This window comes from Daldinia caldariorum (assembly GCF_022478825.1).
Source record: "Daldinia caldariorum strain CBS 122874 unplaced genomic scaffold F4812scaffold_5, whole genome shotgun sequence".
Classification (NCBI taxonomy): Eukaryota; Fungi; Ascomycota; class Sordariomycetes; order Xylariales; family Hypoxylaceae; genus Daldinia; species Daldinia caldariorum.
The window spans coordinates 152665-168374 of NW_025953041.1; the positions used below are offsets into that span (position 1 = coordinate 152665).

The 15710-nt window shown below is 45.4% G+C and overlaps 4 protein-coding genes across 4 annotated transcripts; 2 read left to right on the top strand and 2 right to left on the bottom strand.

Moving 5' to 3' along the window:
• Positions 1 to 443: 443 nt before the first annotated feature.
• On the top strand, positions 444 to 2604 carry F4812DRAFT_470240 (MFS general substrate transporter; the record flags this gene model as incomplete). Its single annotated transcript, XM_047938954.1, has 11 exons — positions 444 to 541; positions 612 to 661; positions 723 to 740; positions 806 to 956; positions 1047 to 1198; positions 1267 to 1408; positions 1471 to 1704; positions 1772 to 2014; positions 2089 to 2197; positions 2289 to 2461; positions 2514 to 2604. The coding sequence occupies 11 exons, from the start codon at positions 444 to 446 to the stop codon at positions 2602 to 2604; spliced, it is 1461 nt and encodes a 486-aa protein (XP_047791425.1).
• On the bottom strand, positions 2463 to 4539 carry F4812DRAFT_422061 (cytochrome P450). The gene has a single exon (XM_047933617.1). It carries the CDS (start codon positions 4438 to 4440, stop codon positions 2893 to 2895), a length of 1548 nt encoding a protein of 515 aa, XP_047791426.1. The 5' UTR covers positions 4441 to 4539; the 3' UTR covers positions 2463 to 2892.
• Positions 4540 to 5866: 1327 nt separating this feature from the next.
• On the top strand, positions 5867 to 7993 carry F4812DRAFT_457658 (ARM repeat-containing protein; the record flags this gene model as incomplete). The annotated part of the gene is made up of 1 exon (XM_047937208.1): positions 5867 to 7993. One exon carries the CDS (start codon positions 5867 to 5869, stop codon positions 7991 to 7993), a length of 2127 nt encoding a protein of 708 aa, XP_047791427.1.
• Positions 7994 to 11381: 3388 nt separating this feature from the next.
• Positions 11382 to 12545, bottom strand: F4812DRAFT_457659 (uncharacterized protein; the record flags this gene model as incomplete). The annotated part of the gene is made up of 2 exons (XM_047937209.1): positions 11382 to 12440; positions 12528 to 12545. 2 exons carry the CDS (start codon positions 12543 to 12545, stop codon positions 11382 to 11384), a joined length of 1077 nt encoding a protein of 358 aa, XP_047791428.1.
• Between the last annotated feature and the right edge of the window lie 3165 nt (positions 12546 to 15710).

Consider the following 15710-nt stretch of genomic DNA (forward strand, 5'->3'; position numbering starts at 1 on the left):
AACTTGGGGAAGATATTGTGTATGTGGGGATAAGGAAGTATAGATGCACTCGCCGTATCGTGAAGTTACAATACGCCAGTAGCGTCCACATATTTGAAGCGGATGGTGAGCACGCCATCGCACATCACCATACCCCTCATCACAACCAATGTAACACTATTAGGACTCAACGGAGATAACCCGACATATCTAAGTAGATTATGTCGCCAAAGTAGACTTCACTTATCTCCTTGGCACTAATAGACCCTGACGTCTCTTAAGACCCTGGGCTAGGTAAGCTAGAGTTGTAGGGTAGAATCACACCTTAAAATAAGACAAGTGCCCATCGGCTCTATGACTTAGGTTTATAGAGTGACAAGTAACCTTCATGTCCTCGTGTAACTCAGGAGTGACAATCTCTTCCTTGGTAAGCCTTGAGCAGTCTTATTCAGCTCAGCACTACAATGACAATAACGAAACCAGGCCAGAGGCTCTCCCTATTCGGCCTTATCAAGGAGATTTTCAATTGGTACCCTTCTGATTACCCTATAGCAGAGCGAAAGTGAGTCTACCTACCTATATCTTTGAGCTGTGGTGGTTGTCGTTGGAACTTCTCTCCTAACAATATCTAGGCTTCTGTTTAAGCTTGACTTATCTATCTTAATATTTGCCTGTCTATGTTGTAAGTAACACTGTCCTTGCCATGTTGATGGTATTGTAACCTATTCTGACAAAAGTGCTAGTCTTCGTTAAGTTTTTAGGTTAGCTCTTATTCTGCGAAAATACTCCGTTTAGCATAGAACTATAAGAGAATAACCCTTCAAAGATCAAACAAATATTAGCAATGCCTATGTCAGCGGTCTGAAAGAGGAATTTGGACTATACGGCAATGAGCTGAACTACTTCAACGTTTGCTACTACGTAGCTTATGTGATATTTCAAATTCCAGGCATGCTACTCATGTCGCGGCCTCAACTGTAAGTACCTAACCTAACCTAAATACTATTAAGCGAGTCTTACAGGAAACAGCTTTAGGGGTGGTGCTAATATATCTACCTCTAATACAGTGCTCGCTGGTTACTTCCTGCTCTCGAAGTTCTTTGGGGCATTTGCACTTTCGCGCAGAGTCGGGTTACCAATGTTCACCAACTCTATGCGTGCCGCTTTTTAGTAGGGATGCTGGAAGCTCCCGTATTCGCTGGGACACACTTTATCTTAGGTGGGTATAGTAGATGCCTCGTCTCTACACCAGTCGATTCCTGTGACTTCTTATTGACAACAATGTAGGATCATGGTATAGCGGTCCTGAATTGTTCAAGCGAGCCGGAACTTGGTTCATATGTAACCCTCTTGGAACTATGGTTAGCGGATACTTACAAGCAGCGGCATATACCAATTTATCTGGTGTCGGCGGGATGCCTGGGTGGAGGTAAGAAAGCTTTTACCTAGCTCCAATACAAATGAAATGCTAACCACCATGGTCCCATTAAGATGGTTGTTCATCATTGACGGTATATTCACTCTTCCAATCGCGGTGGTCGGATTTCTAGTCTTCCCTGGAATTCCTGACTCGCCAAAGCCATTCTACTTTACCAACGACGAGATCACTCTTGCGAAGGAACGGCTGGAACGGGCCAAGGTCCGTAAGCCGGGGAAGCTAGGACTCGACGTGTTCAAACGCACTCTCGGACGCTGGCATATATGGGTTTTCGTGTTCTGTTATATGTAAGTCACCGCCCTAATACGGAGTTCGATCTCAAGTTGCCGCATCGTCATTCTAATCGCCTGTTAGCTGCATGATTATCTCCAGCTATCCAGATTCATATATGAACCTCTGGCTGAAGGAAGAAGGCTTCTCGGTGGTCCAAATCAATCAGCTGCCTACCGTTACATACGCCATAAACATCTTGGCGTCGTGGTTGGGAACTACCCTGGCAGCTATCTATCCTTCGTGGACCGTTTATACTAGTGCGACGACATGCATTGTGTTCTCGTCTATTTGCATGATTATTTGGGAGATTCCGAAACCTCTCAAGTATGTAACCCCCCCTTTTCGTCGATTACACTCCGTCTCCTTTTCATATTTTACATGCTAACCAGAACCCGTAGGTTTGTCGCGTGGTATCTGTTTGGTGTATCAGGGTGCCTTAGTCCAGTCCTATACTCCACGGTTAATACTGTCGTGAAGGGTGACTCAGAAGAAAGGGCTCTTATTATGGTGAGTGAATACATCTCTCCCTTACGAAGGGGACTGCAGACCACGGCGAATAATGACAAGTAAATATGATGACTGACAAATAGAATCCTAGGGCGCAATGATGACTTTTGGTTATTCGTTCAACATTTGGGTACCCCTTTTGCTCTTCCCCACTGCCGGACCCAATGGTGCTCCAAGATGGCGCATCGGATGGCCGGTCGCATTAACATTCCACGTGCTATTGTGGCTTGGATTTATTGTTGCGATTTTATTGTATCGCCGAGAGTGAGTGTCATCTTATCTTTATTTCAATTTATTTACTAATATCTATATCCAGCTCTAGAAAGGCAGCAAACATAGAAGAGGAGGGATCCTCTTCTGGAGAAGAACCAGTTCTCATTCCGACCGAAGCACATCTGAAAAATTAAGCCTGAGAGCTGTATCACCTTCGTTCTAATTCGGGGGTCCGGGGTCTATAGGTGTAATGCGCTAGAGGTAGGTAGATAATTCGCGATGCAATATACATATTATCCCGCAATATCGATACATGACAGACATGAAAGCCTTATATTCATTCACTGTCGGAATCAGGAATCAGCTTCGATGGTATAAAAAAGTCCCTATTATTTAGTGAGATTTCATAAGACCAACGGTTTGAGAGGGGACCCCTTATGATGTTCAAGGGAAGATGTATTTCTAGAATTTAGAGCTCGCCATCACCGCACTTCCTCAGGGATGTATCCACTTAGCGATACTCGACAAGGAAACTCGCCGCGTATATGCGCAGAGCCGCGCTCTATCAAGTATGCCTTTTCATTATCCACGTTCGTCAGATCCAGTTTTTCTCCGGCATACACCTCGTCATAGCACTGCTGGAAGTCAAATTCTCTGCATATAATAGCGAGGAAGGCCTTGACCTCCTTCAGAACAAAGGCCTGGCCAGTGCAGTTGCGAGTTCCATACTCGAAGGTACGCCAAGCTCCTTTCTCTGGGTAAAGTTCGTGATCTGGCCCTACGAGGAACCGCTCGGGTAGAAACTCGAGTGGTTGGGACCAGCATTGAGGGTTTCGGTGAATACTAAAATGGCTTATCTGGACGGCATAGCCCTCAGTGGGATACTCAGTACCATCACGCCCTTTCAAGACCAAATCCTTGCAGCCCATTCGAATGCCACTAGCGGGAGGGAAGAGCCGTAGTGTCTCTTTTATCACGGCTAATGTATACGGTAGAGAGTTGAGTATGGATGGGTTCTCGGCGATTATATCCGGACACGCTGCAATGTTTCGCCCAAAAACTTCATCGTGTTCAGCGCGGAGCTTGGCTAGGACCTCTGGGTATTTCCAAATCAAATAACAGCAGGTAACCATTGTGCTCGCGGTAGAATCGTATCCAGCGAAGAAGAACATGCGAAGCTGGGCGCACAGTGAATCCATAAATTTATTATCGAGTGGATCGGACACCTTTCGGCCCGGCTGGGAGTAATACGTCTCTAGAGCTTGATCAAGGATCGAATTAAACGCTGATTGTTCGTGACGTGCCTTGGCGTTCCGGAACGCGTCAACACGCTTCGTAATTTGCGCGCGAATCTGCTGGTTCAAGAAACGGCTGTTGTTCCAAACACTGAAAGCCCTCAGGGGATTGAGCTGGCCAATGTTATCCATAACTTGATTTGCCCCAAATTTCAATGCAAGTTGGCGAAGCATGGCATTCGAGAGAGGGTGAGAGCCGGAGGTCTGGTTGCCCAGCTCAGCATTAAACACCACGAGCCCAATGATGTCGTTCATAAGAGATAGTGCCAACGGTTCAAAGCGAAATAAACCTCCTGTGCGAGCTTCTTTCCGGATAATTTCGCGAAAAACGACTAGCTGTTCAACTACCACAGGCATGGTGGCATCGAGATTGCTGTTGTTGAAGAAAGGTAGGAAAATATTATGGTCGGTTTTCCATTCCTGCCCATTCTGGGTAAAGAGATTGAGGCCTCCTTTTCCTGAGATAGGTGCAAACCAATCATTAAGTATAGCAGGCTTCTCGGCCGATACCCAGGGATGACTGGTCGCCTGATTGGCAATATAAGGGTCCCTTACGACAAGCAAAGGAACGCTGATAGGGTAGGTATCAAAGTAATATGCCGGTGGGCCATCTCCTCCGTCTAGCTTCTTAGCTATCCGGTCAAGAATGTAAGTGCTATGTGCACCGGGCGGAAGCTCGTCAGCAGCAGTCTTAGCTGCTAGGAGATGGCCTAAAAGAGTGCTGTACTCTGGCATCGGCTATTAAGGCGTAAGGTAATGCGCATAGGTAGGTACCTAATGTAATGAAAGGAAGAAGCGGAGAGTAGCTCACCTTTCCCAGATCTTTCAACTTTTTCATCAAGCTTCTATGACGCCGAAGTTCAGACACAAACGTGACGGTTCGCATAACCACGATGGCTAATAAGAAACCGCCGAGGGCGTTCAACAGTTGTCGGAGAAAATCCATGTTGTTATGAAGCAGCTGGGATGATATCCAAGACGCTTGAGGCGCTTGGTTAAAATGAGAGGAATCCTGCGCTTCCATGATTATGAAAGTGGGAGGTACCTAACCTATAGGTAATCAAACTCTTCGCTCAAATCATCACTGTTTACCAGGAAAATAGAAGAGCAGATCACCTTTATAGGGCTGAGGTCTAGGTGTCAGGTAATCTAAGAGTTTTAAGTGGAAAGTCGACGTGGCTAAGGTCTGGGGTTAGAAGAAATAGGAGACCAAAGATGGTGAGTTTATGCCTACCAGGTCTCTCGAGGGCTCAAACAGGGGTCAGTAAGCTGAACCTTAAGAGCAGGATCTCGCTAACCAGTCAGTTTCGCTTAGATTTATTCGGGAAGTGACTTGAATGGCCAGTTTTCGTTATTGCTTTAAGCACAAGCCATACCTACCTAGGTATTTAACAGAGAAAGCTTTTCAACGCGCGCTACATAGGTACCTAGGTAGTTACTGACCCCTGTTTGGGCTCTCGAGAGATAACTACCTCCTAATTCGGTATGGAATAGGTGGTAGTAGATATAATTCGGACGTGGATGCATATAGATGCGTAGATTCAGCTTTTGTAAATACCTATGGTAAGAACTGAATATCAGGTACCTGAGCACTGCTTGTCGATATCCTTAACGGATTTTTGAGGAACTTCTCCATTGCAAATAAGGGTTAGTCGACTGTGACGATGTGCTTCCTGGGTATTGTTCAGGATTTAATCGTCTTTCGTCTGCTTTTGTGTGTTTTTTTGGGAGGGCCATTTATAATCATTAATTTTCATAAAATTTTCTTTTATCAATTCTTGCTGTTTTTATGCCTGCCGCGACGGAAACCGTGCAGGTTCAGATCTTGCAGCTGTCACCATTGTATTGCTCGTAATTTGATGTTGTATTGGTAACGTTTTCTAATGAAAGGGCTCCGCCTACCAAAACTCAGTAGGTAATACCCACCCTACTGTGATCTCCATTAGGTACCTACGTATTAGGTGATCTGCAGGTCAAAATCGTGGGCTTAAGGCGCTGTGCCCCAAGACGCTAATGCAGGGCTAAGATAAGGCTCTTATCGGCTTGTAAACCCGGCAATCCCCCCCCAAAAAATATTTTGGCAACTTGCGCTCGAAGTCGCAATTATCGCCAACGATTTTCTGTAGTTAGTCTACAATACGCGACGTCGAATTAATCTACGATGCCGAAGCCACGTACGAAGCGACAAGCTATCCGCGATGAGAGGAAAGCGAAGCGACGTGAAAAAGCCTTAGCTGCTGAAGAAGTCAGCAAAGCTGCGAAAAAGCGGCGCCTAAACGAAACAGATGGTGACGATACCGCCGCCCTCCAGGAAGCTGTCTTTCAAGATGAATACAATCAAGCTGGTCCTCGGATCGGCGGACCACCACAAGCCGACCGCGAGTTCTTTGGTATGCTATCGGATCAAGAACAGGAATACTTTCGTTCCGTCGACGAGCAGCTCGATATAGACGACTTCCCCTCTCAGGAAGAACGACAACTATACCTCGCCAGTGTTTTTACCGAAGCACAGGGAAAGGAGCTAAAACTAGCATGTAGTCAGTCATGCTCGCGGTTGATGGAGCGGTTAATATTGATGTCCAACACGAGACAGAAAAAGAAGCTATTCGCCCAGTTCGGCGGCCACTTCTTAAATCTCATCCAACACCGCTTTGCAAGTCATTGTTGCGAGACCCTATTCTTGCAATCAGCACCTATAGTTACTAGGGAACTTGGAGGTGAACGTGACGATGCTCTCACTGAGCAAGATGACCCAAGCGAAGTACCCCTGCCTTTTATGGAAGAACTATTCCTGCTCACTCTGGACGAGCTCGAGGGCCACCTCGGCTATCTACTTGCGGACAAATTTGCTTCTCATACTCTTCGGGTGCTGTTAATCATCCTGTCCGGGCGTCCATTGGAGCAGTCACAGACCAAATCTCTTATTCACAGCAAGAAGAAGGAAAAGATATCAGTCCCTTGGACATCTGATGGATCAACTGACTTAAACGTCCAATTACGAGCCGTGCCTATGTCATTCAATCTGGCCGCTAAAAAGATCATCGCCGATTCAGTCTCTGGTCTGAGTACCACGGAGCTCCGAGTATTAGCGACGCATCCTACTGGAAACCCCGTTCTACAATTACTTCTGGAGCTAGACGTCAGTCTAAATTCCAAGGCAAGCGAAGACAGCTCGGAAGACATGACGCTCCTATGGAAGCTTTTACCTGGAGCTCCGTCTTCGTTAAAGGATGCCACTACACCGGCGTCGGATTTTGTCAATTCAATGTTGTACGACCATATTGGTTCACGCCTCCTTGAGGCCCTCATTACCCACTGTCCAGGAAGAGTCTTCAAGGCTCTATACAAACATATATTCGGAACTCGTATCAACAGTCTTCTGCGTAACGATATCGCGTCCTATCCGGCCATTCGTGTCCTCAATCGACTTGGTAAAGAGGATTTAATAGCCGCCGTCCATAAGACTTTACCAGACTTTAGCAAGCTTGTCGCGCTGTCAAGATTCAACGTGATCAAGACCTTTTTCGAACGGTGCCAAGCGCGCCAAGCCGACAGTGAGATAGATAGCTTAACGAGGGCTTTGGTTGAAGCTTTTGGATCAGATCCCAACTCACTAGTTCCTAAGCTTTGCTTTCTGCAGTCATCAGAAACAGATGATAAGAAAGACCAAGAATTGCCCCAAAAGAATCGTTCAGCTTTAGTGTCTCACGGCGCTCAGTTGACAACAACGATGCTTGCTATACCTGGGTATCCTTCAAGCACAGTTCAAAAGTCTATCGCCTCTCTACCAGAGGAACTTATCGTCCAACTTGCAACATCCTCAGCGCCGACGTCCTATGTCTTGACCAATGCGTTATCAACCCCGTCGAAGAATAAAGTATTCCACAAGACATTAGTTGCAGCCCTACGATCACACTCATTCGAACTGGCTACATCAGAGTACGGGAACAAGGTCATTAATTCAATTGTTTCTATCCCTTCAAAAGGTGACGGGATATCCATACCTTTTCACTTTAAAGAATTCATTATGGAACAGTTAGGCCAGCATGAACAAGAATTACGGGACTCGTTTGAAGGCCGACGGACTTGGAGGACTTGGAAAGGTGACCTGTGGAGGAATAGAAGGAGGGATTGGATCTCCTGGGCTAAGGAGCTCGACTCCTCGACGGAGCAAGCAGTAATGAGACCTCCAAAGTGGGATGGTGTCAACGGCTATGGTGCTAGAGATGCGGTGAACAGTAATGATCATATAAAGAAACGAAAGCGGAGCCTAGATAACGCCTTGTAGTGTGCCTACAAGTCGTTCAATGCACAGAGTAGGATAGGTAGAGTGCATCCCGTGAAGGAAAATAAAATACCCAGCACTGTTGCCCACACAATTTTTTTTAAAAAAAAACTAAAAATAAAAAATAAACTTTCGACTGCTAACAGTTGTTACTATATTTTCCTTCACCAACATTTACTCCATTTCTCTTTATTATTTACTGAATAGGTGACTATCATCACCCATTCCTTACCTTTCTTCAAACAATACTTTATCAACAACCATAAGTATTACCACCCCCGTATTATTCTCTATTTCCATAAAAAACTATCACTTTCTTCAATTTCACTCCACATTCTACGAACTTCGCATCACCAATGGCTTCGCAGCTGGAGTCCTTGGGCCTTTCTATTACTCTATTATATGAAAGACATACCCGTGGTCTATTATTACCCATGACCTACTTAGCCTAAAATGCCTAGTCGTCTAGGCTACAACCTATCTAACCTCTGCGAGGGGAGCCGGTCACATGGACGATGACTTACCCTGCGAGTTCTACCCGTACGCTTACTATTACCGCACGGGCTATTGAAGTCCATCATAAGGGGCAATGATAATAGCGATAATTCTGAACCTGCTAATTCCCCCGTATTGGCGGGAATAATATTTGCATTTCACAGCGCACAGCTCAAATCTCGGAATGCGAGATAATTCTTAACACCACAATTTTCTCAATTTCTCAACACCTTCATCAACCCACTACCAGGCACGTTGATTGCTGACCCTACTGAATTGACAATCCCCACAAGCACGGCTCATGGACGCGAACCGGATCAGGCTTCTGCCAAAACCGAAGTCCTTATAGATACTACTTCCACGCAGTATCACGGCCTCGCCATCGGGCGGAAGTAATACTACCTTCATCACAGCCCTGGTGTACGTTCATGCGATAAAGCGAGAGCTGCATTAAATATATTAACAGTTATCACACCTAGGTAAGCACGATTTCACTGAGGGTCTTGATCATAACTAATTCTAGACTATAGGTACAGCTTGGCATCTAATATTAATAGCAGATGCGCCAAAACTTGGGATGATGAACAGATACCCTGACAGTTAACCACGCCTATTTTATGGACTGCCAAAATCGTATATTGCTCGGTAAACAATAATAAGACCACAGCAACGCACTACCACTATCCACATATACCCCGACTCTATCATCGCAAAAATAGGAGGCGGTCAAAAAATTTCATATAGGTGCATATAGGCTTTGGCAGACTCGACGAGAACGCCTAAAACCGCATATGCAGCGCAGCTAGTGTTTTGCGCTTCAGTTATGTCGGAATCTAACCTAGAGTGGTTGGTGGACAACTACAAGTTTCGCAAGAACAATAAGATCATTAACCAAGAGTCCTCACAATTTGGTAGCTTCACTCGCCTACCGGCCCAAGGGCCCTCGATACAATACAGATACGTTACTAACCACTTCAAACGTTTTGTCTTTGTTCTGCGCCCATCACGGGCCTGAGAAGTAGGCAATACGATCATACCAACCCTCCCCATGCTCAATAACAACAAACGAGTCAATTATCTCATTCGATCAGCCGCCCAACTCATACGATCTCAATAACCACCAAAGCCAAAGATCACGACAAATATCACACAAAAGTGGGAACATTTCAAAATGCAACTCCCTGCTCGTGGTGGTTTATTGATGATGGTTTACGCCGTCTCTGCACACCGGAAAGCTGTATCCGCATGATTTTCGAATTGGTCCATAACGCTAAACAACACCACTTCGGCCCCAAAAGAATGGCACACAATTTAGAAGGCTTCAACATCAGGCAGCTATCATCGAAATTAACAGACTGTCTTGATCACTGCCCAAACTGCAACATGAACCGAACTAATTAGCACCAAAAATTAGGACAACTAAACCCGATCTATAAACCCCTACAACTATTTTACACTATTATTATAAACTTTATTGTTAACCTTTCCAATATTCCAATAATCAACACAAAACGGAGATAAAAACAAGCAGATGCAATGCTTACAGTGACTTGCAAGTTTAGCAAGAAGTCATTACTAATTAAGAATTCTTCTAGTATCATCAAGGTTCAGTCCTATAGATACACTAAAATCAATCCGAAGAACTTCCATCGCGGTGGCGAGATTTGCGGGAATGAACTACGTATGCGTTTGACAGACCGTAGCAGCCCCTCCGCGGACTTGCATTCAAAGCGCCTGTACCTTGGCTTCGAGTACCTACCACTTAAGGAGATGGAGGGCGGAGGGGAGAGAAAGGGAGGGGAGGGGAAGGGAGCCGTTTTCCGAAATCTGAACCTTGAATAAGGTACACATAATTAGGTACCTAAGTTAATGTGAGATGCTCGAAAAAAAAACTTTACAGCACGCGATTTAGACGTCAAATTCGGTATGGACGGCAAATAGCTTACGTCTGTGGCCAGTGTTGACCTCGGTGGATGGGAATGGGTTAGGTACATCCCACCTAGGTATCTACCTACACAACTTGCACCACTTCATGATCTCGTAGGATTTCAGTATAGGATAAAGATGAATTCAATCTTCAATCATCACTTTCAGAGTCACGCCGTAGCCGAACCTGTTAAACTTGCAGAGGCAGTCGTAGTAATAATTAATTCGACATTACATACGAAAGTACGTGCAGTCGCATGATAGTTACATGACAATATCCCCCCTTATTCATAATTTTCACTTGTCCGTGTCTCTCAAGTTTGCATTCGCCTAAGGCTAAGACATCAGATATCCGCAACCATCGGCATCTTCGTATCCGTAGCCTTGCTGTTACATTCCATACGGAAGTCCACTCTTTCCCTTTTCCTCTTTTTCTCTCGATGATGCTTTTCCCTGAGCTTAAACCATCCCGTGTAAACTGATAGTTAACTCCCTCCTGAGGGATTTCGTAAATGTCTAAATCCCTCAATTCATATTAGCCTCAACAGTGTATACGGGCCGTATGCCATAAATATGTAATCCCATGGACTTGAAGCCGTTGAGATAGATCATCCTCCCCCCTCCTCGCATCTCCGTATTATTAAGCGATGTAAGTGTTGCGGAAACAATTCCACATAGTAAGTGGTAAACGACAAATACCCTTTCCCTGGACATCATCGTTTGCGCAGTAGAAAAAAAAAGTTGGGACCCTGAACGCCGGCCTAAGACACAAATAACGCTTTTTGCTCAATCAGACCAGTATCGTAACCCTAACAGGTGCAACATGTGAATGACGCATGGTATCTCTGAAAATATGGTACCAGGTCAACCCGGAAGAAGGTATAGTTGAAACATATACAGGTCATATCGCAAGCCTTTTATAGCTAGCGGCGACGTTGTCGCCAAAAAACAAAACAAAACAAAAACGGCATTATTGCTCGGATCCGAAGTCGACAAAGCTCTCCCAGGCGTCTCCTCCTGTTCCGCCGGCGGGGGTGCCCAGACGGCTATAGCCGTCGATCGGAACATCCAAGAGTCCCATGGAGCCCTCTATCGAAGAGGCAAAGCAATCGTCCGGGATGGGCACATTTTGAGACGAGAACGCATTCGGCTCCTGATCTGCGGTGCCGGCTTTAGCGCTGTCGTCCTGTGATGTAAGCTCGCCGGGGTAGGGCCCAAACATCTGATAAGTCGACGGGTTGCCGTCTAAGAAATGCATCGCCATCGGATCGTTCATGTCGATGTTGGCCATCATCTTAACGTCGTTTGGCAGCTCGGAAGTGAAGACGGAGGAGAATGTCGACTGCTGTGCTAGTTGGGGGTCAAGATGGAGGGGCGAGAACGCGGATGGCGTTTGATATGGCGTGCTCTTGGTATCGGACGCGTCTACATCGGTTGAAGACGCAGGCGTCAATGCCGGTGGGGATGATATTGTCGTGGCCGAAGTAGAAATCGGGCTCCCAGCCGCAATAGAATCCCTCTTGTCAGACTGTGACTGAGAAGAGATAGACTGTGTTCGGGTCGCTGGAGATCCCTGACTAGAGCTCGAAGTAGACATCCGATGCGAGAAGTTCGTATCAGGTTTCATGAGCGGTGCCATATACATGGAATTGGCTAAGTTCTGTTGATATGACATTGCTGTGGGGAATGATTCGCTAAAAAGTCTGTTGACCTCGTTATACCTAGCCATGGTAGCCATCGCAGCTTGAGTGGTGATGTACGCGTTCACACGGTGATTCATGTCTGGAGAATTCGTTTGTAGATGAGCAGTTAGGTACTTGTAGTGTCTGGGAAGGTCGTCTTCCTCCTCCTCATACATTTCTTCCTTTAGCACGATTTCCTCGCTCACTTTCAGTCCTCGACCTGTCCGTCGTCGATGGATCTCTGACGCCTGTCGAGCAGACTGTACTCTAGCTTCTAAGCTTCGATCAGCTCGTCTCGACGCGGCAATGTAGGCCCTCTCCTGGTTTTCTTCGTGGGATCGTTCAGTCTGTGATTAACGGTTAGAAACTCGCCAAAGCAATAACTAAATCGTAAGGGGCTGCGAGCTTGCCTTTTGAGCCTTAAAAGGCGGAACTCGTTCGTTGGCCGGCATGGCGATGTCTGTATCTAAAGATCTCTTCGGCATGGGGTTAAAATGCACTGTGAACCTTAATGTTGAAGATGGGACGGATAGAAGTGTCAACTCAGAACCGATGTGCGTTTGAATGAGTTGACAAACTGCTGTAAACCAGTCGGATAGGGGCTTTTGTGTTGAGACAAGTCAGGTCCGGTTGTACTATATATGTCTCTCAACGGTAGAAATTCGTAAGCTGAAGGTGGGGCGTCTCGGGCCTCGTTGGCATCTGCAGCCACGAAGGCAAAATACTGTGTTGTGTATATTGACTTAAAAGTTAATAATAACCCGGGGCACCACTCGTTGGTCTATTAAGTATCGGAGCAGGGATGGCAGGTGATCACAGTGAACCGTACGACGGAGTTTGTAACTCGGGCTGAGGCGTCTATGTGAACCTGTTTATTTTTTCGGTTTGGAGTGTATGTTTCGATTCACGCCGACGTTATATTCCCAATGCGGAATGTCGACTTAGATGAACCTGCTGTATTGTGGTATATAATATGTGAAACCTTCGCGTCTAAGCTGTAATATGGACACCTCCTAGCTCTTGTCAGGAAATATCCAAGTTGCTAATTAAGGTATTGATTCACTGTTGGCAAGGGGTGATGGATGATAGCAGTGAAAGCGGAAGCTCAAGCTCAAGGTAAGGTAAGGCAAGGTAAAGTGAGATGGGTGGTAACAAAGCAGAGAAGTAACAAGATTCTGAACCCTGAGGGAGAGGGGGAGAGAGAGACAAACATAATATACATATATAGACATATGGGATTTTCCCATGCTCGGAATCGCGAAAGCAGTGGAAGTACATGATATGCAAACTCCCATTGCGTAACACGGCCGCAACAGAGCATACCATATCAAGGTACATAACCTGGAAACCAATGGTTTCAATCCAAGGCCGGAACAGGGATTCTAGCCCTGATGCGGGAGAATGCCCAAGTAGCGATCGATCGCGATGGGAAATCTGGAACCAATGAGATGGCCGGGAAGCTTTAAGACCAAGCAGGGATTGTACCGTTATGGCTTGATGATAGCTCTTTAAGTAGCCCCCAAAACGGGTTAGCATGGTGGTTCTTCTAGGTCTTTGCGTCCATAGCTCCCGCTTCTTATTGTACACACCATCTGAACTAAGGTTGTTCTAGAGTCTTTCGTAGTTCTTACGTAGCCTTGTATCTTTTCTAACATCTTTAGGTAGAGATTTTCGATATTTTCTTAGGTCCTTTAGACCGTAGATGCCGCTGGTTGTAGCTTGAAATTTTGTAGCAGATCTAAGGTACCAGCGAACTAGATTGCGTTTCTAAGATTACCTGGGTAAGAGGTATAAGTAATAGGTACCTATGTATAACTTAAAAAGTATGCACACTTATGTGAGTTCTATAAATTTTAAGAGATAAAAAAATCAATATATTACAATTCAGCAAACTGAGGCTATTCTGAGTATGGAACTGTGCAAAAATGATGGAGAATTCAACGCAATGGTTCGTAACAACGATGAGGCTTTAATACGACGCAATTATTACCTAAATTTAACGTCAAATCCGAAGCCGAAGCACTTTCCAGAGAAGGTATAGACAACTATAATGCCTGAAATAAGTTGTTGCAAGGGATTCATTCCCCACCATCCGCTTCGCCCCGCCAATTTTCACTCCCTGAGATGGTTTTGACCACTCTCAATGTACAATACCTATATAGAAAGGTACAGGAGGTAGCCAGCTAGCTAGCTAGCTGAAGATGAGCTTGAGAGCTTAGGAAGTTACTTTTTCAGGTCAGCTGTAATTTTACATTTGCTTTTTGTTCCTACAGCAAAGGAGGCAAGACCTAAGCTACTCCTCGGAGAAGAGAAAAGTTAGCTTCTAAAAAAAATAAACAAAGACCCGTGACAACACCCGGAGTTCATCTCCGCTACTATTACCCCTGATTCCTTCCTCCTAAGGTCGCAAATGAATTGAGATGCTATGTAGAATGTTGGTCACATTGATTAGGTAGATATGAAGTCATGCTTCCGTTGTTACGACCGGAGCTTTTGCTACGTTCTCCTCCAACAAGATTCAGCTAAGGACCGCCAAGTTTGATAACAAGCAAACTGCAAGCAGCAAATTCTTCTCAATCCCGTTCGGGCCTTTGTTGTTTTAGAACATTATAGAACCTCAACGTTGACGTTCGGCACAGGGCCGAGCCAATCATATCGAGGTCAAGTCCTCAAGCAATAACAAATGCTAGTATAACTGCGTTTATTTGAGCAGCCCCTCCAATCTTTTCTAAGACTTGGCCTACTGGAAATGACTATGATTTTGGGCATGCATATGCGGATGGGTTGTGCTGGGCCAGGCAGGCCAGGGCCCGGCTTTACCGTCAGACGGAAGAGATTGGGAATATATTTCAACGATTGCCATCATACTTTTCGATGAGTGACATCAGCCGTTAAATCCGTAGGCGGAGCCAGTTGTCTTGAAACGAGCGAACCAAAAAAGCATAAGACATTCCTATCTTTTGCTCTTTTCCTATTCTGGAAAGTTGATGGCTCTTTAAATCTTGGATTTGTTTTGATATTCCGGAGCAAAACGTCCGTTCTCTCGGTCTTCAGCTGTGCCTCACCTTAGGTACTTAGAGCCTTAACAATTTTTCAGAACCTCAACATCCAATCACCAATCAACCAAAAGCACGAAACTCTTGGCTCGGATAACTTTTTGCAATAAGCCAGGCCATATGTGGCGTTGCGGCTTGTGAAGGCTCTTCCCTCTCTTTTCTCTCTTCTCCTTTCTCTCCTCCTTACGCAGATTTGACGTAGCCACCCCTCCGAGTGAACAAATACTTTTGCAAAACAGGCTCAAGAGGCATCCAGCTGCTCAATCAAATCCTTAAAGAGGGCTGGCATGTCTTTCCCCGCTGTCGATCTTGTCCCAAAATCTTAAAACAAACACTAGGTAACTGCGGAACTATATGCGCAACTTTGAAAATACCATCCTGACCTACATGGGATTTGTGTTTGTTCCATCCGATACCAAGGGTTTTTGATTAATTATGTGGCTTGTCGTACTTGTCGTACCTAACATTCTGTCAACTCTTTGCCACTATTTAATCGTCCCAACTTAACATTGACGTACGACACAATTACATCACCTAATCAACCTAATACCGTTCCGTAGT